This window comes from Rhineura floridana, chromosome 3 (genome assembly GCF_030035675.1).
Source record: "Rhineura floridana isolate rRhiFlo1 chromosome 3, rRhiFlo1.hap2, whole genome shotgun sequence".
Taxonomy (NCBI): domain Eukaryota; kingdom Metazoa; phylum Chordata; class Lepidosauria; order Squamata; family Rhineuridae; genus Rhineura; species Rhineura floridana.
In genome coordinates this window covers 214,492,056-214,519,201 of record NC_084482.1, presented here as the reverse complement: position 1 = coordinate 214,519,201, position 27,146 = coordinate 214,492,056, and the positions used below count along the sequence as shown (strand labels likewise).

The following is a 27,146-nucleotide window of genomic DNA, read 5'->3' as shown; positions in this document are numbered from 1 at the left end:
TGTTTGGAGAGATTTATTTTAAATACGTTTCAGTCCATAAAAGACAGGAGCATGATAATATCAAAGAGAAATCCACAGCACATTATCGAATCTTGGGGAAGGGAGAAATAACCATTACTTGGAAAACAGAATATGGCTATGTCAACTTTACTCAGAAGAACAAGATGCAACTTAACTATTACAAACAATTATGGCATGCAAAACCAATGTTAATTTTAACTATTATGCAATTCTACTTTCTTTTACTCCCTTCCACCAGTCCAAACTAGTTAAAGCTTCGCTATGGTACAGGTATATAAGCATTTATCCTAAATATTAAGAAAAGAGAAAGAAAGGACAGCTCCCTATCCAAGCAGGGATTCAAAGGAACCAGCTGAATGTAAGGCCCTGCAGATGGGCTCCAGAAGAACAGAGATGAAGGGGGAAAGTTTGAAAAATAAAAGTGAAATATAAACCTCACCTGGGAGTAAGTAAAAATATTAAAATAAGAAATGTATGTACATAAAGAGTAGAAAAGCAAGATCAGTACAAAGTTGATGATGAGCCAAAGTTCCAGCCCCAAAGGACTGAACACCCCAACTTTTCTGCATTCTGATTTGTCGTTTTTTCTCTCCCTAATTTTTCTTATTAAAGATTCAGTTCTGTATTGGGAAATGTCAGGTCATGAGACAAACACCTGCAGAAATTGTTTCCCATAACATTAGGGGTTGAAAGGATCCTCAGCCTTCTCGGGGTATACGGGTGGATTCACCACGGTCACCCAGCACTGCTAATTTCACAGCAGGTCAACATCTTCATTGAGCTATCCACTATGACCCCAAGGCCTTATTCCTGGTCAGTCACCGCCAGTTCAGACCCCATGAGCGTATATGTGAAATTAAGGTTTTTGCTCCAATATGTGTAACTTTACACTTGTTTGCATTGAACTGCATTTGCCATTTCACTGCCCATTCACTCAGTTTGGAGAGGTCCTTTTGGAGCTCTTTGTAATCCCTTTTTGTTTTAACAACCATGAACAGTTTAGTATCATCAGCAAACATGACCATCTCACTGCTTATGCCTATCTTTAGCAGGGTTCCAATACTGATCCTTTAGGGACTCCACTTTCTACATCCCTCTGTTGAGAGAACTGTCGGTTTATTCCTACTCTCTTTCTGTTTCCTACCCAGTCCTGACCCACAAGAGGACCTCTCCTCATATTCTATGACTGGTAAGCTTACTCAGAAGTCTTTGGCGAATTATCTTGTTGAGAGCTTTTTGAAAGCCTAAGTACATTATGTCCACTGGATCACCTCAATCTATATGCTTGTTGACACTCAAAGAATTCTAGGACTCACCCTTGCAGAAGCCATGCTTGGTTATTTTATCTTTAACAATACTTTCTACCAATTTTCCTGGGACAGACGATAAGCTAACCAGCCTGTAATTTCAAGAATCGCCCCTGAATCTTTTTTAAAGATTGGCGTTACATTGGCCACTTTCCAGTCCTCAGGAATGGAGGCAGATGTGAGACACATATTTTTGGAAGATCAACAATCTCACAGTTGAGTGACTTGGGAACGCTAGAGTCGATGCCCTTCCAACCCAGTGATTTCTCATATTTTCTTTAGACAATTAAGTGTAGGACTTCATCTCTCATCACTATTATTTGCCTCAGTTTTTCAGACCCCCTTCCTGCAAAAGCTAGTTCAGTCCCAGGATCTGCCCTATATTCTCCACTGTCAAATGCAAAGCATTCATTGAGCTTCTCTGCAATATCCTTATCCTATCTAACTTTCCCTGGTTCATGCTTCTCACATTCCATGTTCCTATTGTGTGAGTCGTACAACTCCAGACTCTCCTTTCGCATCTGTGCGCATCAGCCTCTGGGCTTCCTTTCGGCTTTGACCCAGCTGCATCATTAGTCACAGCACTACCCGTACTTGTCCTTTGTTCTTCCCCAGTAGCTCGGTGAGTGCCTTCTGACCTGGGGGTCTCATCTTCCAGCACTATCTCGTGTTGCATTTTGGATACTCTGTTCATAGGGTTTTCGTGGTAAGAGGTACTCAGAGGTGGTTTACCATTGCCTTCCTCTGAGTTTGGATGCATCTTAGTCTGATGTCTCAGCTTTGACCATTCCGTCTTGGGTGCCACTGCTAGGAATCTAGCCTCTTGGTCTAGACTCTTGACAGCTTTGCTCTCAGCTTCTTCAACATTCTCAAACCCCCTCACCACGAATCCGTATTGATGCTCTTTTGACATTCAAACAAAACCCAGGAGAGGAAGAAACCTCAAGGTGCCAAGGTCAAACAGACAGCAAAAAACAGTGAGACAATGTAATGTTCGAATGTTTATTCAGGCATGACATGTTTCAAGTCAGCAAGACCCAGTTTCAAGTGGAACCTACAATCAAAGACAGGCTACATAAATAAATCATAACATAATAAACCTTAAAAGCTTAAATAACTACAAAACCACTAACAATGGATGTTGTTGGTTTTGTACTTATTTAAAGTTTTCAGTGTTATTTTCTCATGATTTATTAATGTAGTCTGTACAGTAGAGCCCCACTCATACGGCAGGTTAGGTTCTAGACCCCTGCCAAAAATAAAAAACCACCGAAAAGCGGATCAGCTGTAGCGCGGGGATCTGGAACCTAACCCGAAGATCGCACCCGAGGAAGAGAAGATCAGCCTTCTCGGGCACGATCAGCTCAAGCGCGGGAGTCTGATCGTGCCAGAAGATGAGAAGCATGCTACAGCTGATCTTCCCCTCCTCCAGCGAGATCAGCTGGAGTGCAGGAGTCTGATTGCCCCTGAGGAGATCAGCTGTAGCGCACCACAGCTGATCTTCCCCTCCTCCGGTGAGATCAGGTGCTCAGAGAGCTCCAACTCCCCCTCCAGCTGATCGCCCCCCTGGTGCTGTATTGGCAGAACGCCGAGAAACGGGGACCTACTGTATTTGATTGTAGGTTGCCCTTGAAGGATCTCGTTGACCTTAAATGCAATGAGCCTAAATGAACACTGCATATTCTTGCTGCTTTCTGCTATTTGTGTGATTTGGCACCTTGAGGTTTCTTCCTCTCCTGGGTTTTCTTCAATTTTTGGTGCTTCCACGTTTGCTCTCCTGTCCTCTTTCAACACTCCAGATACTTTTTAAGTCTCTACATGGTATGGATCCTTTGATTTCCAAAAGGCTGGAATTGTGCTTAAAACATCTTATTAAAGGAATTTATATGGGTTTTCCCATGTGTGGAAGATTTGATGTGCCTGAAGAATACCATCTCTTTCCACACTCCAAACATTAATAAGGTTTGCCCTCTTTATGAGTTCTTTGATGTGAAGTCAATTTGCCACTCTGCCTGAAGCTCTTTCCACACTTCAAGCATTTATAAGGTTTGTCCTCTATATGCATTCTTTGATGAACGCTAAGGGAGCTATTCTGACTGAAGCTCTTTCCACACTCAAAGCATTTATAAGGTTTCTTCCCTGTATGAGTTCTTTGATGTCTAGTAAGGTGGTAATACTGAGTGAAGCCCTTTCCACATTCCAGGCATTTACAAGGTTTCTCCCCTGAATGGGTTTTTTGATGCACAGTAAGGTTGCCACTCTGACTGAAGGTCTTTCCACACTCCAAGCATTTGTAAAGTTTGTCTCCTGAATGGATTCTTAGATGTTTAGTAAGGGTGCCACTCTCACAGAAGCTCTTTCTACACTCCAAGTATTTGTAAGGTTTCTCCCCTGTATGAGTTCTTTGATGCACAGTAAGGTCGCAAGTCCAACTGAAGCTCTTTCCACACTCCAAACATTTCTAAGGTTTGTCCCTTTTATGAATTCTTTCATGTCTAGTTAGCTGGCAATGCTGAGCAAGCATTTAAGTTTGTCCCATGTATGAATTCTTTGATGAAGTAATGCTGCCACTCTGACTGAAGTTCTTTCCACACTCCAAGCATTTGTAAGGTTTGTCACCTGTATGAGTTCTTTGATGTATAGTAAGGGTGCCACTCCCACAGAAGCTCTTTCCACACTCCAAGCATTTATATGGTTTGTCTCCTGCATGTACTCTTTTATGTACAGAAAGATTTGACCTATGACAAAATCTCTTTCCACACTCCAAACATTCATACTCTTTCTCCTCTCTGTGACTCATATGCCCTCGCTGATTTAGGGCTTGTTGGCAGCTTAAGATTTTATTGCACTCAGGAGGCGTTCTCATTTCCTTTAGGTGATGAGTTTCCTGTTGAATTTTATATTCATCACCCTCAGAAGCTCTGGATTCATCTCCCGGCTTCTGCATTTTGCTCTCCTCTTCTCTCTTGACTCCATCTTGACTCCCCAATTTGTGTTCCGTCTTCTGCTCCTCAGGTCTTTCTGGTGACATTTCTGATGGTTCTCTCTGAGCCACGATCCCCCAGACTCCTCCTGATGGGATAAAAAGAAAAGCAAGTATAATGCTGTGGAGAAATGCTGTGCAGATATCTGCCAGTTTATGATTTGTACTTTGAAGAAATATTTCTGGGACTGCTCTTGATGTCAGAGTGTGTCAAAATTTAGGGCCTTGTCCTTTTTACTATGTTACAGACCTATTTAACAGTACCTGCTTGGTGACAGATATTGGAAAGGCAGTTGATGAGGGCAATCTGAGGCAGAGACCTGAGAAAGCTGAGGTTGAAATGGAGAATGTAGGCCTGACTATTATTAATTATTATTATTAACATTTATTACCCGGTCTTCACCCAAAGGTCCCAGGGCGGGTTACAACAACCATTTTAAAATACAACATTAAAAACAATTTAACAACAGCCTGTAAACTAACTCCATTAAGAAGCATTGCGTCTGAGACAATATGACATTTGTTATTGTATTGTTATTGAAAGATGTTGCTGTTGCTTTTTTAACAATATTAATATTTTTATTTAAATTTTTGTAAACTGTATTGTTCTTTTCTGATGTGTGTTTTTTATTTGGGTTTATTTTTTGTGAGCCGCCTTGAGGGCCTTTTTGGCCAAAAGGCGGCATAGAAATAAACTCTAACATAACATAACATAATGAGCCCAGTCCCATATAGACTTAAAAAGTAAATATTACTGTAGTTATTGCTTACACATAAATTGCAAAATGTTCTTTGGAAGGGTTTCTTTGCCCCCCTCCTATGTAAAGCAAAGAGTCCTCTACGAGAGTTCTGTAACAGTGCAGAGAGATAATATTTCTGAGCCAATGCTCAGAGAGAATTTGTAAACATTGATAATGCTTTAGGCAGCTGCCAGAACACCACTGAAGGCAGTTTTGTGGTGTTCTTCGAGAGATATTGTGTCTCAGAGTTACTGGTGAAACATTGAGGCTAGACCTACCAGAAAAGCAGACAGTACTTGCTAATAAGAAAATATATAAAATGGCGAGCCGCATTATGCTCACGACCCACCTTCATTTGGAGATACTGTTCAAAGTCTGCAGGCATGATCTGTGTCATCTGATGGGCAAGATGTAATTCCGTGTACTTTGTACCTTTGGCTCTGTAACAAGACCTTGAGTTCTAACTCAGTCCTTTCATATACTCCAATCTACATACTCTAAGTGTATACCTTCAAGGTCTTATACTTTGATGTTAAATGATAATATATACAGCAGCTACTGTCCTGCTAATTTGCATTATTATTTTCTGTTTCTGCTATGATGGCAAAGCCACTGAGAGTACTTTTAATACTTGCAGTGTGCAAGATATTAATGAATAGCATATTATAAGAATATTCTGATGTCTGAAGTCTGACTCCCAATTAAAATATTTCTGGTACTTCCCAAGTCTCAAAAATCCTTGCGTGGGGACTCTGTCCATAATCCACCTACTCTAGATGACTGCTGCTGGAAACCTCCAAGGTTAGGTGAACTAATGTTCAACATATAGGGGTAAAGGGAGAAAGCAAGAACCCTTGACCCTGTGCATTCACAAGAAAGGGGGCCGGCCTTGCTGGTATCAAACCTAAAATCACAAAATAGGGTGGGTCCTAAAAATACATGTCTCAGGTATCAAAGGGCAGGGTAAAAAGGTGCATCTTCAACATTCACCTGAAACTTTACAGCAAAGTTGCTGGACGCACCTCAGTGGGGAGGGAGTTCGGCAACTTAGGGGCAGCCACAGAGAATGCCCTCCCCAGGGGCACCACCCCAACCTTCTGAGGGTGGTGGAACTACCAATAGAGCCCTGTGCTGATCTCTGCAGGGTCTGCAGGGAAGGAGGCAATATTTCAGACATTTGAGACCAACATAGAGCGCATTGCCATAATCCAACCAGACACTGCCAGAGCATGGAGTACTGTGGCCAAGTCATCTTGGGAGTTCTTGGGATAGAAGGGAGTGTGACCCTGTCCAGAACAGGCTGTCTCCCCATCTCCTGGAGACAAGAACGCAAGATACAAGCTCACCTGGGAATAAGTAAAAATATTAAAACAGGAAATTTATGTACATAAAGAGTAGAAAAGCAAAATTCATTCAAAGTTGATGATGAGCCAAAGCTCCAGCCACAAAGGACTGACTTAGAGGAGAATGGCCACAGCCTCGAAATGGAAGAAGGGGCAGGTTCAAAGGAAGAAATCCCTTCTCCTCTGGAATGGATGGCAACAAGGCAAAATTGTCCACCTGTGGGCAGGGATTGTCTAATTCCTCTTGACTGTAAGATGCTCTAGGGGCCTTCTTGGCTGGAGAGTGGGGTACAAATGCTCTAGAATAAATAAATCATAAGGTAAAAACCTTAAAAGTTTAGATAACTACAAAACCACTAACAATGGATGTTGTTGGTCTTGTACTTATTTAAGCTTTTAAGTGTTATTATCTCATGATTTATTAATGGAGTCTGTATTTGATTGTAGGTTGCCCTTGAAAAGGGATCTTGTTGACCTGAAATGCAATGGGCCTAAATGAATATAGGAACACTGCACATTCTTGCCGCTTTCTGCTCCCTGTTTGACTTGGCACCTTGAGATTTCTTCCTATCCTGGGTTTTGTTCAATTTGTGGTGCTTCCTGTCCTCTTTCAACACTCCAAATATTCATAAGGCTCTACACTATATGGAACCTCTGATGTACATTAATGCTGGAATTGTGCTTAAAACATCTTCCATATTAAAGGAATTTACATGGCTTTTCCCGTGTGGATGATTTGATGTGCCATTCTGACTCTTTCAACGCTCCAAACATTAACAAACTTTGTCCCCTGCATGACTTCTTCGATGCGAAGTAAATTTACCACTGTGTCTGAAGTTCTTTCCACACTCCAAGCATTTATAAGCTTTCTCCCCTGTATGAGTTCTTTGATGCTCAGTAAGTGCACCACTCCGACTGAAGCTCTTTCCACACTCCACGCATTTATAAGGTTTCTCCCCTGTATGAGTTCTTTGATGAAGAGTAAGGGTGCCACTCCGACTGAAGCTCTTTCCACACTCCACGCATTTATAAGGTTTCTCCCCTGTATGAGTTCTTTGATGATTGGTAAGGGTGCTACTGTGAGTGAAGCTCTTGCCACACTCGAAGCATTTATAAGGTTTCTCCCCTGTATGAGTTCTTTGATGCTCAGAAAGGATGCCACTGTGTCTGAAGCTCTTTCCACACTCCAAGCATTTATACGTTTTCTCCCCTGTATGAGTTCTTTGATGCTCAGTAAGTGCACCACCCCGATAGAAACTCTTTCCACACTCCAAGCATTTATAAGGTTTCTCCCCTGTATGAGTTCTTTTATGCACAGTAAGGTTGCCACTCAGCCTGAAGCTCTTTCCACACTCCAAGCATTTATAAGGTTTGTCCCCTGTATGAGTTCTGTGATGCGAAGTAAGCTGGCCACTCTGACTGAAGCTCTTCCCACACTCCAAACATTTATAAAGTTTGTCCCCTGTATGAGTTCTTTGGTGTTGAGTAAGGGTGCCACTCTGATTGAAACTCTTTCCACACTCCAAGCATTTATAAGGTTTCTCCCCTGTATGGGTTCTTTGATGCACAGTAAGGGTGCCACTCTGACTGAAGCTCTTTCCACACTCCAAGCATTTATAAGGTTTCTCCCCTGTATGAGTTCTTTGATGCTCAGTAAGGGCGTCACTCCGATTGAAACTCTTTCCACACTCCAGGCATTTATAAGGTTTCTCCCCTGTATGAGTTCTTTGATGCTCAGTAAGGGCGTCACTCCGATTAAAACTCTTTCCACACTCCAAGCATTTATAAGGTTTGCACGCTGAATGAGTTCTTTGATGCACAGTAAGGTTGCTGCTGTGACTGAAGCCCTTTCCACACTCCAAGCATTTATAAGGTTTGTACGCTGAATGGGTTCTTTGATGCACAGTACGGTTGCTGCTCTGACTGAAGCTCTTTCCACACTCCAAGCATTTATAAGGTTTCTCCCCTGTATGAGTTCTTTGATGTCTAGTTAGCTGGCAATGCTGAGTGAAGCTCTTTCCACACTCCAAGCATTCATGCTCTTTCTCCTCTCTGTGAGCGATATGCCCTCGCTCATTTAGGGCTTGTTGGCAGCTTAAGATTTTACTGCACTCAGGAGGCGTTCTCATTTCCTTTAGGTGATGAGTTTCCTGTTGAATTTTACATTCACCACTGTGGGAAGCTCTGGATTCATCCAAAGTTTCTGCATTTTGCTCTTCTCTTCTCTCTACTCCATCTTGACTCCCCAATTTTTGTTCCACCTTCTGCTCCTCAGGTCTTTCTGGTAACATTTCTGATGGTTCCCCCTCAGACACGATCCCCCAGACTCCTCCTGATGGGATAAAAAGAAAAGCAAGCATAACGCAAATGCTGTGCATATATCTCTCTGTGTATGATTTGTACTTTGAAGAAATATATTAACTATATTACAGACCTATTTTAACAGTAGCTGCTTGGTGACAGATTTTGGAAAGGCAACTGAGGAGGCCAGTGTGAGGCGGAGACCAGAGAAAGCTGAGGTGAAAATGGAAAATGGAGGCCTGACTATTATTATTATCATTATTATTAATCATTTATTACCTGCTCTTCGCCCAAACGTCCCAGGGCAGCTTACATCGATTTTAAAATAAAACATTAAAAACATGTATGAAATGGCAGGGTAAAGAGGTGCATCTTCAACATTCACCTAAAACTTTGCAGCAAAGTTGCCGGACGCACCTCAACTTAGGGGCTGCCAGAGAGAATGTCCTCCCCAAGGGCAGGGCCAGTGCCAGGCCTGACGGAGCCTGCCCCGTGCCCCGGCACCGCACACCCCATCTACCTGCCTTCCGTGATCTGCTGCCATCTTGCTTGGTGGCATTCGTTTGTGCTATCAACGCGCATCCCTGCCATCAACCAAGATGGTGGAAAGGGAATCAGTCCCTTAGGGAAACCTTGGCCGCCATCTTGGTTGATTACATCAAGGGAGAGGTGGGTGGGGCCTGCACGGCAGTAGGGGGCTCTGGGAGCTCCCTCTCACAATCCGCAGCAGGGAGGGGAGCTGACACTGCCAGAGATCACAAAAGAGAGCACTACCCACCCACCCTAAGGAGGGGCCCTTCAGGGGCCTGTGGCCAGGGCCCAACCTGGCCGCCCTCTGATGCTGGCCCTGTCCAGGGGCACCGTCAAAGCTTCTGAGGGTGGTGGAACTACCAATAAGACCTCCTTCTTCTGATCTCAATGGGGTCTGTAGGGAAGGAGGCAGTCTTTCAGATATTTGAGACAGAAGTCATTTAAGGCTTTACACTGGCATTAGCACCTTGGACTGAGCCTGGAAACAAACTGGCAACAAATGCAGCTGTTTTAAAACAGGGGTTACATGAGATCTAAAAGGAACCCCAGCCAATAATCTGGCTGCTGTATTTTGGACGAACTGAAGTTTCCAAGTCGTCTTCAAGGGCAGGCTCATGTAGAGTGCGACACAATAATCCAACCAGACATTGCCAGAGACTGGAGTACTGTGGCCAAGTCATCTCTCACCAAAAGGGATAGAGGGGAGTGCGACCCTGTCCAGAACAGGCTGCCTCCCCATCTCCCGAGATGCAAGATACATCTGTCTTTTCCGGAATTCGCCTCCAGCCATTCACCGCCTCCAAGCCCTGGTCCAACACCTCAACTGCCTCTCCTGCTTCAGATGGAACACAGTAATAGAGTTGGGCGTCATCTGCATATTGACAAACACCTCCCTCCAAATCTCCTGATGACAACCCCCAACAGCTTCATAGAGATGTTCATGGGGAACAAAATGGAACCCTGAGAACATCACAAGACAGCTCCCATGGTGCTGAACAACAGCCTCCCACAACTACGTTTTGGAAGTGGCCCTGGAGGTATGAGTAGAACCAATGAAGCACAGTGTCCCCAATTTCCATCTCCCTGAGACCTTCCAAAAGAATACCATGGTCAACATTATCAAAGGACACAGAGATCAAGGAGAACGAGCAGAGTCTCACTCCCCTTCATCTTTCTCCCGATGGATGTCATCAATCAGGGTAACCAAGGCAGTTTCAGGGCCACGGCTAGGCCTACCAGATTGGAATAGATCCAAGTATTAACCAATATATTAACCACACTAGGGAGATGAAGTTCAGAAGAAGGGAGCCAGTGGTTATACCAGGTCGACATTCTACCCTGTGTAATGATTTTATCAGAGGAAGGTTACATAACTTGGGTTTAAAAATCAGCTAACCTGTCCAAGAGAGCCAGCGTAGTGTAGTGGTTAAAGTGTTGGACTGTGACCTGGGAGACCAGGGTTCGAATCCCCACACAGCCAGGAAGCTCACTGGGTGACCTTGGGCCAGTCACTGCCTCTCAGCCTCAGAGGAAGGCAATGGTAAAACCACCTCTGAATACCGTTTACAATGAAAACCCTATTCATAGGGTCCCCATAAGTCAAGATCAACTTGAAGGCAGTACATTTCCATTTCAATCTGTCCAAGTAGCCAGATGCTCAACTACAGGAGATTTGGGATTAGACTGTACCCAGTAGCCGGACCAGGCTGTGGCTGAATTTGGCTGGGGTGGAGATGGAGGGAATTTGGCCCTAAGGTAAAAGCCACAAAGAAGCAGGCTGCCACAACAGTGTCTCCCAAGTCTTTAGCAATGGTCATCGAGCACCTCTAAGACCCCAGAGTAAATAGCAGCATTCCCTTATGAACATAAAATCCATTTAAGAAACAATCTTAGTTCATCCTATTTCCAGTGGGGGTGCCCATTTCACACCTAACCCTCTTTTACAAAGCTACTAAGAGGGTTTAAAGGCATTCAGTGGGAATAGTGGCGCGGAAAAGAGTCACATTGAAGAATTCTGAGTTAGGGAGTTCCATAGACCCTGAAATATAAAAACTAAAGAAACACAAATGACTTAAATAGTGTTTATACAAAATGAGACTAAGGGAACTACTTCTCTGTGAGTGCCAAGGAACAAAATAAACACTATTGCAGCAAATAAAACTGAATTCATTGCTTCATTTATTTATTTATTATTTATTTGAATTATATCCTACACTTCCTCCCAGCAGGATCCCAGAAATGTCCGTACTCTCAAAAAGGATTGACAATCTGTTTTCTTTTAATGGACCTTCAGGAGAAGAGAGGCAGCCTGAGCAAGACTGATATCAACAAGATCTGCTTTAATCACCAAAGATGGAAGACTGCTTAGATGGGAAAGGGCCAGAACAGGTATTGAAGGAAATAAGTGAGATAAAAGGTTAATATTTACTATAAATAAACAATCTGGGAATAGAACAGAAGGGGAGAATAGAGGAAAGTTGTAATAGGAGGAAGAAGCGAATGTAAGGGAGGAGGGACGATAGAAACTGGCTGTGCTGGTACAAGCTGAGTGTGAAAAGGGAATGGGAGAAGAAATTACATGTATTGTATTGCCCCTGGCTGCAGGCTTTACAGGTTTGAGAGAGAGATACCAAGGAATCAATAAGACAGATCTCTAGGTTTCCTTACAAGGAGAGTTTATTGAGTAACTTTCAGGGTGCACGCGGACCCAATAGTGGAACAGACTGCAAGGTCCCTGCACAGAACGTTGACCAGTCTGAACCCCGAACTGGGCAACAAGAGTGACTTATAGAGCAAAATCTTTGGCAAGGCACAAATACATGATCAGTTGCTACCTTACATTAAATCATCGCTTCTTGGCAGAATACATGATTAATTGTTCTATATCAAGCTAAGCATCAAACGAGATTCTATAAATACATCTATTGGCAAATACCTATAATGACAACAATTGATGGCTATCTTTGAAGCATCTTAAAGCATTTGATCTTGAAGCATCATAGCCCTTGATTGATTATCTTGTTTTCATACACTAAAAGTGGGAAGACATTGTGCTAATTAGCACTACTAGCCAGCAGATCATCTTGACCTCTAAAGGCTACTCTTCTTGGCAGCGTTCGCTCCTTAGTTGCCTTAGATAAGACTTGGAGCTGCTATCCATGGCAGTGCATCAAAAGGTCCAGCCACTCCCCGGCAAGGCCATCTTATTAGCTAGATAAGGACCAGGTGAGCAGTGAGCTGAGTTACACATTGACCGTTCCTTGACCTATCTCTCTAAGCTGCCAGAATGAGCTAACAAGGTACTTTCCCAAAATAATACATCATTGCTACAAAGCGCTAAATAACAGAGCATCTTGGCACCCTTCAACTGACTTCTTGGCAGGCTCAAGCGGCCTCACTCACTAGCATCACTGATAAGACACCATAGCAAGGTTACATGGATCCACCTTAAGCTGAATGCTAAACTCTAGAGAGAACTAAGGCTGGGGTGGGGGAATACAAGCCCCCATGCCTAGAGGCAGCTATTCTGCTGGTGAAGTTGCCTACCAGCCAATACGTTACAGAAGATGGGTAAAAATACTTTGAGAAGCATGTGAGAGGGGGAAAGTAAGAAAGAATAAGCCTTCTCCACTTAGACCCTCTGAATCAGCAAATTCTGCCTAAAATGGGGAGGCTGACTCTGGGATTCACCACCACAATATGCAGGCATGGCCACCAACCTGGATGGCATTAAATGAAGATTAGACAAATTCAAGGAGGAAAAGGCCATCAATGACTCCTAGCCTTGAGGCCTACATACGACATCCAGTGTCAGAGGCAGTATAGACCTAAACAGCCATTCCTGGAAATCTCTGGAAGAGGGCTGTTGCGCTCAGGTTCCCCCTGTGGGCTTCCCAGAGGCATCTGCTTGGGCACCGTGATACTGGACCAGACGGTCTTGGGCATGATTCAGCAGCACTCTTCAGAGGTCGTGGTCAAAGTTTCATGGGAAAACCTCAGTGGAGCCAACAAAGTCCCTCAGAGAAAGCCCCAGAAGTAAAGGGGGTTAGAGACAGGCCCCCCTGCAACTAGTCCCTGTGTGCAGAGAACACACCCACTCCAGCTGTTCCCCAACCCGCCTCCCCAACTATCTCCTACCTCAGCTGGCTGCACGGTGGCTGTTTCCCCTCCAAGGAAAGGGGGAAGGACCCAGAATGTCACTCTGAGGCCATTTCACAGCCTACATAGAAAAAAAAGTGGCCCAGTTATTATCGAATTAGTACACAGCCCTATTTAGTCCAACCGCTCAAGTCAACATTTAAAATGAGGTTCTTGAATTGCCACAACAGGCAGGGGGTGGTGACCAAACAGAAATCAAAAGTACGTTGCATATGAATGAATCAGGGGGAGGGGAGAACTATGTAATGGTATAATTGAAAAATGATTATATGGCACAACAAAATAGAATGACATACTCATGAACCTTTTAAACCACTCAGAAGAAGAACATGCTAGGGGGAAATTAACTGTTGCTGAATCCTACACTGGCCCATCTAAACTCCACCCGCCCTCTAGTTAAAGCTTATCTCTGCTGACCTAACTATATGGCCATTTCACTGAAGGCAAGAACATCCCTCCTGAACCTCCTTTTCCCTTCCGTATTCGGCAAACCTCTTTCCTCTCCTCTCTTGAGCTTTACTTGGTAGCCCATTTCTCACCCCCCGCCTCAAAATCCTCAGCCGCGTCTGGCCTTTCCACCTCACCTCTCAACTATATATTTAAAATCATCATTCTTTTAAAATGATTTTTAGAAAAGGATGCCCCTTCCACTCTGACCGCCGCTTTTCCTCCCTTGACAATGGATGAGACTCCCACACCCTTCCTCGTCCCCCCTCTCAGCCTCAGATTGTTCTCTCCCCCACCCTCCAAATCCAGGTGGTGGTGACACCTATGCTCGTTCGCCAGCTGAGAATAGAAAGGACCCAGGTCTCCTTCGGGAGTCTTTTTCTACAGCTGCTTTCAGGGAAGGCCGCAACCAGCACCACAAAAGCAGAAGATCACCAATATTTGGAAAAGTTTCAAGTCACAGATGGCGGGGAGGGGTCTTTTTATTGGCTTGAAAGGCAAGGGGCTGTTTTAATGGGAGGAGATCTGGGCAAGGGGGGAGAAGCTGCCAATTCCTGTCTATATTCTGATGGGCATATACATAGATACACACATATATACATATATATATACACAGAGAGAGAGAGGTTGACACTATAGTGGTTTTCCCTGGTTACTAGAATGAATTACTCAGAACAAAATCAAATGTAGTATTGAGGCATGTGCCAAGTTCCAGTTGAACCAGGCTAAAGCTACTAAATGATTAAAAACATTGTGGGGGTTTCAAAAAACCCAAAACCTTTTAACATAAGCCTGGCATGAGTGTGAAGCACCACTCTCGACCACTTCCCCCCCCCAACCCTGCTCATGCACTTTTATCATGCGCCTCGCACAAGTGTAGAGGAGTAACTCTTGCCAACGTTTTATTCTGGCTCTGCTCCTGTGGTTCTAACATCCAGCTGTAGTGGTTGGGCTAGAACCTGGGAGACTAGGGTACAAATCCCCACTCAGCCATGAAGCTCACTGGGTGATCGTGGGCCAGTCACCACCTCTCATCCTAACCTACCTCACAGGGTTGCTGTGGGGATTAAATGTGGAGGGGGAGAACCCATGCATGCCACCTAAAGCTCCTTGGAGAAAAAGGTAGGATAAAAATGCAATAAACAAACATAGGATGTGGGAAGTTGTTTCCTCCAAGGAGCTCAAGAGGGTGGACATAGTTCTCCTCCCTCTCCATCTTATTCTCACAACCACCCTGGAAAGTAGGTTAGGCTGAGAGACAGTGACAGGCCAAAGGTCACCCAGCAAGCTTCATGGCTGCGTCAGGATTTGAACCTGGTCTCCCAGGTCCTAGAACAATACTCTAACCACTACACCACACTGGCTCTTAATAATAATAAGGAATAATGACTTCTCTGGTCCCAAACATAGGAAGGGAATTAAGGAAGGGGGGGTAAAATAAAAATCTTCTGCACATTTTTAATAAACAGACTGTCTGGGAAACGTTTATGTGAAATACAAGACCATTAAGGCGAACCTGCTGGATTAGGCCACTGGCCCAGCTAGAGTCCAGCCTCCTGTTCTCAGTTGCCCACCAGATGCCCCCTCGGAAGCCCCCAAGCAGGACCGGAGCACAAGAACCTCCCTCCCCTCCTGCGCCTTCCGCAACTGGTGTGCAGAACCTGTGACGATGGTGGCAGAGCACAGCCGTGATGGCTAGTAGCCACTGATAGCCTTTTCCTCCATGAACTTGTCTGATCCACTTTTAAAGCCGTCCAGGCTGGTGGCCATCACTGCCTCTTGTGGGAGTGAATCCTGCAATTAACTATGTGAAGGACTTTCTTTTGTCTGTCCTGAATCTTCCCACCTTCAGCTTCATTTTATGTCCATCAGTTCTAGGGTGTTATGAGAGAGGAGAAAAGCTTTTTCTCTGTCCACTTTCTCCGTGCCATCGTTGTCATGCCTAATTTCAAGCGCATCCATCATCTGCCACCTAAGACTACTTCTTTGGCTCCTCTTAAGTATTAAAGAGGCAGTGTGGGATAGTGGTTAAAGTGTTGGACTACAACCTGGGAGACCAGGGTTCGAATCCCCTCACAGCCATGAAGCTCACTGGGTGACCTTGGGCCAGTCACTGCCTTTCAGCCTCAGAGGATGGCAATGGTAAACCCTTTCTGAATACCTCTTACCATGAAAACCCTAATCACAGGGTCGCCACAAGTTGGGATTGACTTAAAGGCAGTCCATTTCATTTCCCCCCCAAGTGTTAAAATGAACTGAGCATGGCTCCTACAGAAGATGTGGATTTGGGAAGAAGGAAATGCACCTCCCCCCCCAATTCTATTGAAATCCCCCCTCGGTGTGCACACACACTTGTGTGCTGGGAGGAGGAAAACTGCTTTTGTCTTTCCCAAGGGTGGCTTTGATACCCCCACCCTTTGGGTGAGTCCCTCCACTGGGTGCATCTGGGGAAGGGTGGTTGGTGGAAAGCCAGTAAAGTGGGAGGGGGGAGTCAGGGGGAGACAGCCACAAAACTTCCCAGCGAACCAGACCTACCAAATTCACCAGCTGCACATGACGAAAGCGTAGTGTTGTGAAAATGTTAAATGGGAGCACTCAAGAGGACAGAAGGATGCCCCTGAAGGCTGCAATTTGAAGCACGTTGACTAAGGGACTAATCCCATAGAACTCAACAGGACTTACTTCTCAGCAGAAAGGATTGTGCTGTTGTAAGGCTTGAGTAGGGTTCCTCTGCAATGATAACTATATCAAAGCAGGGCTAGCAACCTCCTGCCTGGAATGCCCTGCCTGTCTTTTAATGTGGCTCCTCCAAACTTCTTTACAAACTTGACTCTTCACTGCAGAGAGAGGGTTGAGAAATAAGAGTTAAGATTCTCTACTCTTTCCTACCTCCTCTGTGGGATGCTATAAACTCACTTTGACACCCAACCGAACTCCAGTAACAATTGACAGAGAGGAAACACACATGGTTTGGTCTCCCTTCCCAGGCAGTAGATTGGGAACAGCAGCTATTGAAGCTGCACTTCCCAGTATGTGAATTCTCTTTGACCATTATTGGGCAAGAAACAAACCATCATGCAAATAACAAGGTGCATCATCATTGGTATATCTAAAAACCTGTGTGCTCTCAGGTAAACAAACACCTGCACGTATGTGCACAATGGACCTCAAGTTTCAAGAACTGATGGGAGATGGGGGAAGTACTAAGTGAGGGGTGGCAACAGGAACACATGCCACAAATACATGCACATCCCATCAAGCACCGCCCACGAGTCTGGAAAGGCAACATCAAGACAGGTTTTGGCGACATAAAATCAAAAGCACTCGTGTGGATGAAGGTGCAGAAAGGCACATACAGAAACAGCGACCCACCTACGCATTAACGCCCTACTGTGGTCTAGTAATGGGATCTGCTTGGTGGTGCTGGCTCAGATCACTTTCCTCTGAGCTGGCAGGCGGGTACGGTCCTTTTTCATTGTTTTTCTGCGAACCCTTGCTTTTATCAGTTCAGTTTTTTAACTCCACCAAAATAACACAATTTTTAGTGTATTTCCAATGTTTTATCTTCAGAAAGGCTTTCCCTGCCCAGTGCCAGTGTGCGCACCAACCCACCCAATACCCCTTTGCTTCCTCCTCCTCCTCCCAAAATGAGCATTAAGTGAGACCAGCGCAAGGGGAGGGAATATAGGGCAGGACCAAGAGATGCTGCTTCAAAGAGGAGAGAGACAGCGCTCAGGAAGTTGTTGACACACACTCTCCCTCTTAAATTGGCCCAACGGACGGACGTGAGAATGATAATCAAAGAGGACCCAGGAGTCTAAATTGTGTTTGGAGAGATTTATTTTAAATACATTTCAGTCCATAAAAGATAGGAACATGAGACTATTGAAGAGAAATCCACGCACATTATTGAATCTTGGGAAAAGGAGAAATAATTATTATTTGGAAAGCAGAATATGGCTATGTAAACTTTACTCAGAAGAACAATCTGCAACTTAACTATTACAAACAATAATTATGGCATGCAAAACCAATGTTAATTTTAACTATTATGCAATTCTTTCTTTTATCCCCTTCCACCAGTCCAAACCAGTTAAAGCTTGCAATGTTACAGGTATATAGGCATTTATCCTAATTATTAAGAAAAGAGAAAAGAAAGTATAGGATAGTGTCATGGAATCTCACCCTAGGAGTCGCACAACTGTTTGGTTCGGACCCAGGAGACTTTGTATCAGCAGACTGAGTTTTATTACTTACGTAAGGAGACAGCAATCACGCAAGCATGTCTGTCTGAGCACAGGCTGACACTCCCTTATATACCCTTGCAGCATCTCAGGGCACAGGAGTTTAAGGTGGCGACTGAGATAATTTCTAACTGCGACATGTGCCTACTAGGTTGTGCAGTAACACTCTGTATCTCCCGTCAACCTTTATGCACAGAGGGAAATTTAAAAGCTTTCAATGATGTATTAGCCTCTCTGCCCACCACTGCACATGCGAGTACCGTCCCCCATTATGAGAATAGAATTTTCCATGTCAATAGCTCCCTATCCAAGTAGGGATTCAAAACAACCAGCTGAATGTAAGACCCCACAGACAGGGTCAGGAAGAACAGAGATGAAGGGATAAAAGTTTGAAATGTAAAAGTGAAATACAGGAATACCCCGCATTAACGTACGCAATGGGTCCAGAGTGAGTACGTAAACAGAAAATGCACTTAAAGAGAAGCACTACCTTTTTTCACTTGCACTGCCACTGTGCCACCTCTCCTTCACACGGAGCCTCAAAGCCCCGAGCTAAAGCTTCTGCTGCTGCACTGCTCTGCCGCCGCGTCTCCCAGCTGATTGCGATCGTGCCTCCCAGCTGATTGCGATCGTGCCTCCCAGCTGATTCGCGGTCACGCACTCACGCGATTGCACTCTTTCCACCCCCCACGCACCAAAAGAACAGGCCACAACCAAAGGTTAAGTGTCCGTTCTTGCGAAGCTAGCGTACGTAAACTACTGTAAGTGTGTCCATACTCGCGAGTGTCCTTAAAGTGAAGGTCCGTATAGCGGGGTATTCCTGTACAAACTTCACATGGGAATAAGTAAAAATAATAAAATAAGAAATTCATGTACGTAAAGAGTAGACTAGCAAGATCTGTTCAAAGCTGATGATGAACCAAAGCTCCAGCCCCAAAAGACTGACTTACAGAAGAATGGCCCCAAACAGCCTCGAAACGGGGCAGGTTCAAAGCGTAAATCCCTTCTCTGGAAGAGAAGGCAAAAAGGCAAGATTGTGGGCAGGGATTGTCCAATTCTATTTGACTGTATGTGAGACGCTCTAGGGGTCATCTAGTCCAGCATCCTGTTCTCACAGTGGCCAACCAGGTGCCTGGGGGAAGCCCGCAAGCAGGACCCGAGTGCAAGAACACTCTCCCCTCCTGAGGCTTCCGGCAACTGGTCTTCAGAAGCATGCTGCCTCTGACTAGGGTGGCAGAGCACAGCCATCATGGCTAGTAGCCATTGATAGCCCTGTCCTCCATGAATTTGTCCAATTTTCTTTTAAAGCCATCCAAGCTGGTGGCCATTACTGCGTCTTGTGGGAGCAAATTCCATAGTTTAACTATGCGCTGAGTAAAGAAGTACTTCCTTTTGTCAGTCCTGAATCTTCCAACATTCAGCTTCTTTGAATGTCCACGAGTTCTAGTATTATGAGAGGGAGAAAAACTTTTCTCTATCCACTTTCTCAATGCCATGCATAATTTTATACACTTCTATCATGTCTCCTCTGACCCGCCTTTTCTCTAAACTAATCTCAGGTCACGAGACAAACACCTGCAGGAACAGTTTCCCATCGTTTTAGGGGTTGCAATGATCCTCAGCCTTCTCAGGGTATACAGGTGGATTCACAAAGGTCACCCGGCACCGCTCATCAAATGGAGCATCTTCACAGTTAGTTTGACTAAGGCCTCCTCAGCATTTCTGCTTCTCATACTCTATCAAGAAAAACATTTGCTGCCCATTTGCTACAGGACCAAGTCTAGTTTTGGCATACAAAGCCCTATACAGCTCAGGACCAGGTTACCTGAAAGACCGTCTTATCCCTTACATACCCAGTCGATCACTGTGCTCTGCAGGTGAGGGCCTCCTGCAGATACCATCTTATCAGGAGGTCTGTTCTGCACAATATAGGAAACGGACCTTCAGTGTGGTGGCACCTACCCTGTGGAATTCCCTCCCTTTGAATATCAAGCAGGCACCATCTCTGCTATCTTTTCGGCGCCTTTGGAAGACTTTCCTCTTCCAACAAGCCTTTTAAGTTGAGACATATCCCAGTCTGCATCTGTGTCAGAATTGTTTAAATATGTTTTTAAATAATGTTTTTAACCCTTTTTAAGGTTTTTTTTAAAAATATTTTTAATGCTGTTTTGTTTTAATGTATTTTAAGATCTGTTTTTATGATGTTTTAAAGTGTTTTAGTGCTTTGTTTGCCGCCCTGGGCTCCTGTTGGGAGGAAGGGCGGGGTACAAATTAATTAATTAATTAAATAATAAATAAAAACATGTCTGCCCTCAAGCCAGACATTCAGGCCTACCTCAGTCACAAGCCAGGACTTCCTGACCAAAGTTTTTCATTCATTCCACTCCACGGCTCCTTCATTCTGCTTCACTTTCACTAGGCTCACAGATTTGACCCCCAAACAGACCTCAGTAGCAATCTTCCCTGCTGCTTTCCGGACAGTTCAAACATTCCTAGCAATTCCTTCCACTGGCATCTACTACAGGCATCTATTACGTAGGAGAGGTTTACGAGGAAGTGAATGGCCAATTTCCCACCAGTGCAAACGGAACTACTCAGTCTCTCTATTGTATAGAGATCAATCTCAGGTAGTATCTAGGACTGATGCATTTTATGGATTCTGCCCTATAAGGACCCTTTGAGGTGAACTAAAAATGGGAATTTTGAATACTGCTGTTTCCTGTGAATTATTTGATGCAAAATACAAGAGGTACATTGAATGAAACTCTTCCCACACTCTAGACAGTTATATCCTATATTAACAAAATGGAAGCCCTCACGCCATCATAGTGTGATGGGGCAGGACGCAGCAGCAAAGATGGCCAAGCAGGCTGGCGAGCTACATGGTGGCTGTGCGGCCTGGCCTGTAGCTTGGTGTGCAGCAGCACAGCTTGGACTGAAATATGGTGGCAGTGGTGGCCATGTGGTCTGGCACAGAACTCCATGGCAGCGGCCGAGCCCAGAACTTCTCCTGGCCTGGAACTCAGCAGGAGCGCACCCTGGCCTGGAACTCAACAGTGCCCATGGAGCCTGGCCCAGAACTTGGGGGCCAGGTGGGAACCTAGAGGCCATAGCCCGACCCACAGCTTCAATGGGTAGGTGGGAGTCCTGCCCTTGGTAACCCATGGGGGAGGGGGAAACTCTGACGATGTGGGGAAGGGGCTGTCTGACCTGAGGTGACCCGTGAGGGAAGCGCTGGAGACCTGGAGGAAGAAGGGGGGAGCTCTGGCAATCTGTAGGTGACGGGAAGAGCTCTAGCGATCTGTGGAGGGAGAAGGAAGGGGTGGAGGGGAGAAGGGGTAGTTCTGGTGACCAGAGGTGGAAGTTCTGCTGATCCAGGGTGGGGAGAAGGAAGTGGGGGCCTCTGATGATTTGTGGGGGAGCAGCAAGCTCTGGCAACGCATGGAAAGAAGGGGGAGTTTGGGCAATGGAGGGGTTGGCGAGTTAAGCGAGCAGGGCAGGAGCCCCTAGTGGTTTCATAAGAACATCAGAGCCTGCTGTAGGAGACCAGTGGCCCATCTAGTCCAACATCCTTTTCTCACAGTGGCCAACCAGATGCGCTGTGTGAAGCACTTCCTTTTGTCTCTCCTGCACCTTCCGACATTCAGCTTCATTGGATGTCCATGAGTTGTAGTGCTATGAAAGGGAGAAAAACCTTTCTCTATTCACTCTCTCCATCCCTTTATATACTTCTATCATGTCACCTCTAACTCGCCTTTTCTCGAAACTAAAAAGCTCCAAATGCTGCAACCTTTCCTCATCGGGGAGTTGCTCCATCCCCTCGATCAATCTGCTTGCCCTTCTCGCAACCTTTTCCAACTCTACAATATCCTTTCTTAGGTGAGGGTACCGGAACTGTACACAGTATTCCAAATGCGGCAGCACTATAATGTGCATAACAGCATTATGATATCAGCAGTTTTATTTTCAATACCTTTCCTAATGATCCCTAGTATGGAATTTGGGTATCTTGCAGCTGTTGCACACTGGGTCAACATCTTCACTGAGCTATGCACTACGACCCCAAGGCCTTGTTCCTGGTCAGTCACTGCCAGTTCAGACCCATGAGTGTATATGTGAAATTAAGGTCTTTGCTCCAATATGCGTAACTTTACACTTGTTTACGCTGAACTGCATTTGCATTACACTGCCATTTCTGTCAGTCTGGAGAGGTCCTTTTGAAACTCTTTGCAATCCCTTTTTGTTTTAACAACCCTGAACAATTTAGCATCATCAACAAACTTGACCATCTCATTACCTACACCTATCTCTAGATCATGAAGGAACCAGTAAAACAGCATGGGTTCAAATACTGATCCTTAAGGGACCCCACTTTCTACATCCTTCCACTGAGAACTGTTCATTGATTCCTACTCTCTTTCTGTTTCCTAGCCGGTCCTGAACCACAAGAGGACATTGCCTCATATCCCATGACTGCTAAGCTTACTCAGAAGTCTTTAGCGAATTATCTTGTTGAGAGCTTTTTGAAAGTCTAAGTGCATTATGTCCACTGGATCACCTCGATCTATATGCTTGTTGACACTCAAAGAATTCTAATAGGTCAGTGTGACAGGACTTACCCTTGCAGAAGCCATGCTTGGTTGTTTTATCTTTAAGAACACTTTCTATCAGTTTTCCTGGGACAGACGTTAAGCTAACCCAGCCTGTAATTTCAAGAATTGCCCCTGGATCCTTTTTTAAAATTGGTCTTACACTGGCCACTTTCCAGGCCTCAGGTATGCAGGCAGATCTGAGATGGTTACAATCTGAGTTCTTTAACTCTAGGGTGGTAGCCCTCCCAACCCAGCGATTTGTCATTTTTTCGTTGGACAATTAAGCATAGGGCTTCATCTCTCAGGACTACTATTTGCCTCAGTTCTTCAGACTCAGTTCTTGCAAAAGTTAGTTCAGTCCCAGGATCTGCCCTTGATTCTCCACTGTCAAATGCAAAGAATTCATTGAGCTTCTCTGCAATCTCCTTATCCTGATTTAGCACACCTTTGTCTTCCTTGTCATCCAAGGGTCCAACTGCCTCCCTAGATGGTCTCCTCCTTTGAATGTATTTAAATATTTTTGTTGGTGGTGGTTTTTATCTTTTTGGCAATGCGCTCCTCAAATTCTTTTTTAGCATCCCTTATTGTCTTCTTGCATTTCTGTTGCCGGAATTTGTGTTCCTTTTCATTTTCTTCATTCAGCCAGATGTCCATTCTTTGAAGGAAGCCTTCTTACCTCTAATAGCTTCTTTGATTCTGCTTCTTAACCATGTTGGCATCCTCTTGATCCTGGAGGTATCTTTCCTGATGTGCAGTATACACTCCATTTCACCTCCTAATATTGTATTTTTAAATAACTCCCAAGCATTTTGAAGTGATTTGACCCTCTTGACTATGTCTTTGAGCTTTCTTTTACCAATCCCTTTAGTTTTGGGGAAGTATCCTCTTTTGAAGTTAAATGTGTCCATGTTGCATTTTCCTAGCAACTGGCCATTTATTTGTATGTAAACAACAGTAGCATTTCATGTATTTTTAATTTAAGAGCATTATGGTAAGGGCTCCTTTCACCAACACCTACATCTCACACCAAGTCCTGAGTGCCACATAGAATCAAGTCCAGGGTTACTGCCCCTCGCATTGGTTTATGACCAACAGTTCCAGGACGCAGTCATGTAATATACCTAGAAATTTTACTACTTTGTTGTGAATGGAACACATATGTAGCCAATCTATATTAAGGTTATTTAAGTCAACCATGAGTATGACATTTCCTACTTTGGATGCTTCCTCGATTTCATTTCCTATCTCAAGTTCTCCGAGCATTTTGACCAGGCCGATGATACAACATCCCCAGTACTAAATTATCCTTGGGTCCTAATATCACCACCCACAATGATTCTGTGGAAGAGTCTGCCTCTTTTGGGGTTTCTAGCATGCTGGGTTCAATGCCCTCATTCACATATAGAGCCATACCACCTCCAATACGTCCTTCCCTGTCCCTCCAATACAGTTTATATCCAGGGATAACCGTGTCCCACTGGTTTTCTCCATTCCACCAGTTTTCTCTGATGCTCACTGTATCAGTGCTGTCCTCCAAGACTAAGCACTCCAGTTTCCCCATCTTGGCTCAGAGTCTTCTAGCATTTAGCATACAAACACTTGTCTCTCTTCAAGTGTCTTTGGCACTTTTCGTTTGGCCTGTGGTACCTTTGCCTCTCTGAGCTGCTATCCTGTGCTCCTGCACCCACAATGCCTAATTCCAGGCCTACCCCATGAAATTTTCTTCTTTTTGCCTTTATTTTAGGGGGGGGGGAATTTGTTCCAGACCAGACCCTCCTCAGCTCCTGTCGGCTTTCCCCTCCAAGCAGTTTATAAGCTGTTCTACCATCTTTGACTTAAAGTGCCAGCAGTGTGGTTCCATCCCAGTTCAAGTGGAGCCCCTTCCTTTTGTACAGGCCCAGCTTGTCCCAAAATGTTCCCTGGTGCCTAGCAAATCGACCCCTCCTCCTGACACCAGTATCTTATCCACATCTTGAGACTACAAAGCTGTGCCTGTCCAGATGGCACTGCACGTGGGACCAGTAACATTTCAGAGAAAGCCACTTTGGAGGTCCGGGCTTTCGCTGCCAGGGTGCATCACACCTACTGACTCCTCCCCAGCACTATCTACCAAGCTATCAGGATGACAGGCTACATCTGTAACCTTTGAACCAGGCAAGGAAATCATATTGTGGTCTTCTCACCCATCACACAGCTCACTATCTATGTTCCCAATGATCAAATCACCCACTCCCAGTATCCACACCCCAGAGAAGTATTTTGGCACAAGAGGATATCTGCTCATCCCGCAAGAAATGGGTTCCTTCTAAGGCATCATTTCCCTCCTTCTCAGATAGATGGGTCCCCTTCCCCAAGGCCCTCGTCCTCCATGATAGCAAGAGAGCCATCATCCTGGGAGTGTGCACAACTATAGGCTCCCTCAACTATAGGTTCCCTCAAGGCCTTACCCACAAATCTCTCTCAGCTTTTCCCGGTCAGCCACCTTGGCTTCAAGGAACCAAACTTGTTCCCAGAGAGGCAGGGGCTTCTTGTTTCTCCCCAGTGATGCTCTTTCGACACTCAAGAAAAAACCCAGAAGAGGAAGAATCCTCAAGGTGCCAAGGTCAAACAGACAGGAAAAAGCAGTGAGACGATGTACTGTTCAAATGTTTTTTTAGGCCTGACATGTTTCAGGCCAGCAAGACCCTTCTTCAAGTGCAACTTACATTCAAATAGAGGCTACATAAATAAATCATAAGGTAATAAACCTTAAAAGTTTAGATAACAACCACTAACAATGGATGTTGTCAGTTTTGTACTTATTTAAACTTTCAAGTGTTATTATCATGTGATTTATTAATGGAGTCTGCATTTGATTGTAGGTTGCCCTTGAAGAAGGATCTTGTTGACTTGAAATGCAATGGGCCTAAATGAACATATGAACACTGCATATTCTTGCTGCTTTCTGCTCTCTGTTTGACTTGGCACCTTGAGGTTTCTTCCCCTCCTGGGTTTTGTTCAATTTTTGGTACTTCCCTATGGTTGCTCTCCTGTCCTCTTTCAACATTCCAGACATTTATAAAGCTCTACACTATATGGAACCTTTGATGTACATCAAGACTGGAATTGCGCTTAAAATGTCTTCCACATTAAAGGTATTTATATGGCTTTTCCCATGTGTGGAAGATTTGATGTGCCTGAAGATTACCATTCTGACTCTTTCCACACTCTAAGCATTTATAAGGTTTGTCCCCGTTTATGGGTTCTTAGATGCCTAGTAAGGTTACTACAGTTACTGAAGTCCTTTCCACACTCCAAACATTTATAAGGGTTGTCCCCTGAATGCGTTCTCTGATGTGAAGCAAGGGTGCCATTCTGAGTGAAGCTCTTTCCACACTCCAAGCATTTATAAGGTTTGACCCCTGTATGAGTTCTTTGATGTCTAGTAAGTTTGCTACTCTGACAGAAGCTCTTTCCACATTCCAAGCATTTATAAGGTTTCTCCCCTGTATGAATTCTTTGATGCACAGTAAGGTTGCCATTCTGAGTGAAGCTCTTTCCACATTCCAAGCATTTATAAGGTTTGTCCCTTGTATGCGTTCTTTGATGCGAAGTGAGGTGGCCATTCTGACTGAAGCTCTTCCCACACTCCAAACATTTATAAAGTTTATCCCCTGTATGAGTTCTTTGATGAGGAATAAGGTCGTCACTGCGACTAAAGCTCTTTCCACATTCGAAGCATTTATAAGGTTTCTCTCCTGTATGGGTTCTTTGATGTTTAGTAAGGGTGCCACTGTGACTGAAGCTCTTTCCACACTTGAAGCATTTATAAGGTTTCTCCCCTGTATGGGTTCTTTGGTGCATTGTAAAGGCACTACTGTTACTGAAGTCCTTTCCACACTCGAAGCATTTATAAGGTTTCTCCCCTGTATGCGTTCTTCGATGCAAGCTAAGGGAGCTATTCTGACTGAAGCTCTTTCCACACTCCCAGCATTTATAAGGTTTCTCCCCTGTATGGGTTCTTTGATGTGTACTAAGGTGGCAATACTGAGTGAAGCTCTTTCCACATTCGAAGCATTTATAAGGTTTGTCCCCTGTCTGGATTCTTAGATGTTTAGTAAGGGTGCCACTCTCACAGAAGCTCTTTCCACACTCCAAGCATTTATATGGCTTGTGTGCTGCATGTAGTCTTTTATGTACAGAAAGATTTGACCTGTGACAAAATCTCTTTGTACACTCCAGGCATTCATTATCTTTCTCCCCTCTGTGAGCTCTTTCATGTAAATTGACATCTGTGCTCATTTGGAAGGTCTTTCCACACTCCCAGCATTTATATGGTTTCTCTGCTGTGTACACTCTCTTAGGTCCGGTAAGTTTTGAGGTATTGCTGAGATGTTCCCCACCGTCAGACTGTGTATATTGCTTCTCGCCTGTGTGACTCTTCTGATGTCTTGTCAGGTTACATCTCTGGGTGAACCTTTTCCCACAGTCAGGCCACAT

At 44.6% G+C, this 27,146-nt stretch overlaps 2 protein-coding genes across 2 annotated transcripts; both read right to left on the bottom strand.

Annotated features, from left to right (window-relative positions):
• On the bottom strand, positions 1-27,146 carry LOC133378956 (zinc finger protein 420-like). The gene is made up of 4 exons (XM_061613568.1): positions 26,847-27,146; positions 26,003-26,621; positions 7,218-8,378; positions 1-4,400 (listed from the first exon to the last, which is right to left on the bottom strand). The coding sequence occupies exons 1-4, from the start codon at positions 27,144-27,146 to the stop codon at positions 3,853-3,855; spliced, it is 2,628 nt and encodes an 875-aa protein (XP_061469552.1). The 3' UTR covers positions 1-3,852.
• On the bottom strand, positions 3,283-3,852 carry LOC133378957 (zinc finger protein ZFP2-like). The gene is made up of 3 exons (XM_061613569.1): positions 3,847-3,852; positions 3,506-3,789; positions 3,283-3,424 (listed from the first exon to the last, which is right to left on the bottom strand). The coding sequence occupies exons 1-3, from the start codon at positions 3,850-3,852 to the stop codon at positions 3,283-3,285; spliced, it is 432 nt and encodes a 143-aa protein (XP_061469553.1).

Excerpts from the sequence above, each read along its gene's own strand:
- LOC133378957 (XM_061613569.1), bottom strand. Across the intron at positions 3,425-3,505 it reads TGTGGAAAGGGCTTCACTCA|TCAGAATAGCTCCCTTAGCG; the intron begins GTATTACCACCT and ends AAAGAGCTTCAG.
- LOC133378956 (XM_061613568.1), bottom strand. The coding sequence starts at position 27,146 with ATGTGGCCTGACTGTGGGAAAAGGTTCACCCAGAGATGTAACCTGACA. Across the intron at positions 26,622-26,846 it reads GTCACAGGTCAAATCTTTCT|AGCTTCAGTCAGAATAGCTC; the intron begins GTACATAAAAGA and ends GAGTGTGGAAAG. Across the intron at positions 4,401-7,217 it reads AAAGAACTTCAGACACAGTG|GAGGAGTCTGGGGGATCGTG; the intron begins GTAAATTTACTT and ends TTATCCCATCAG.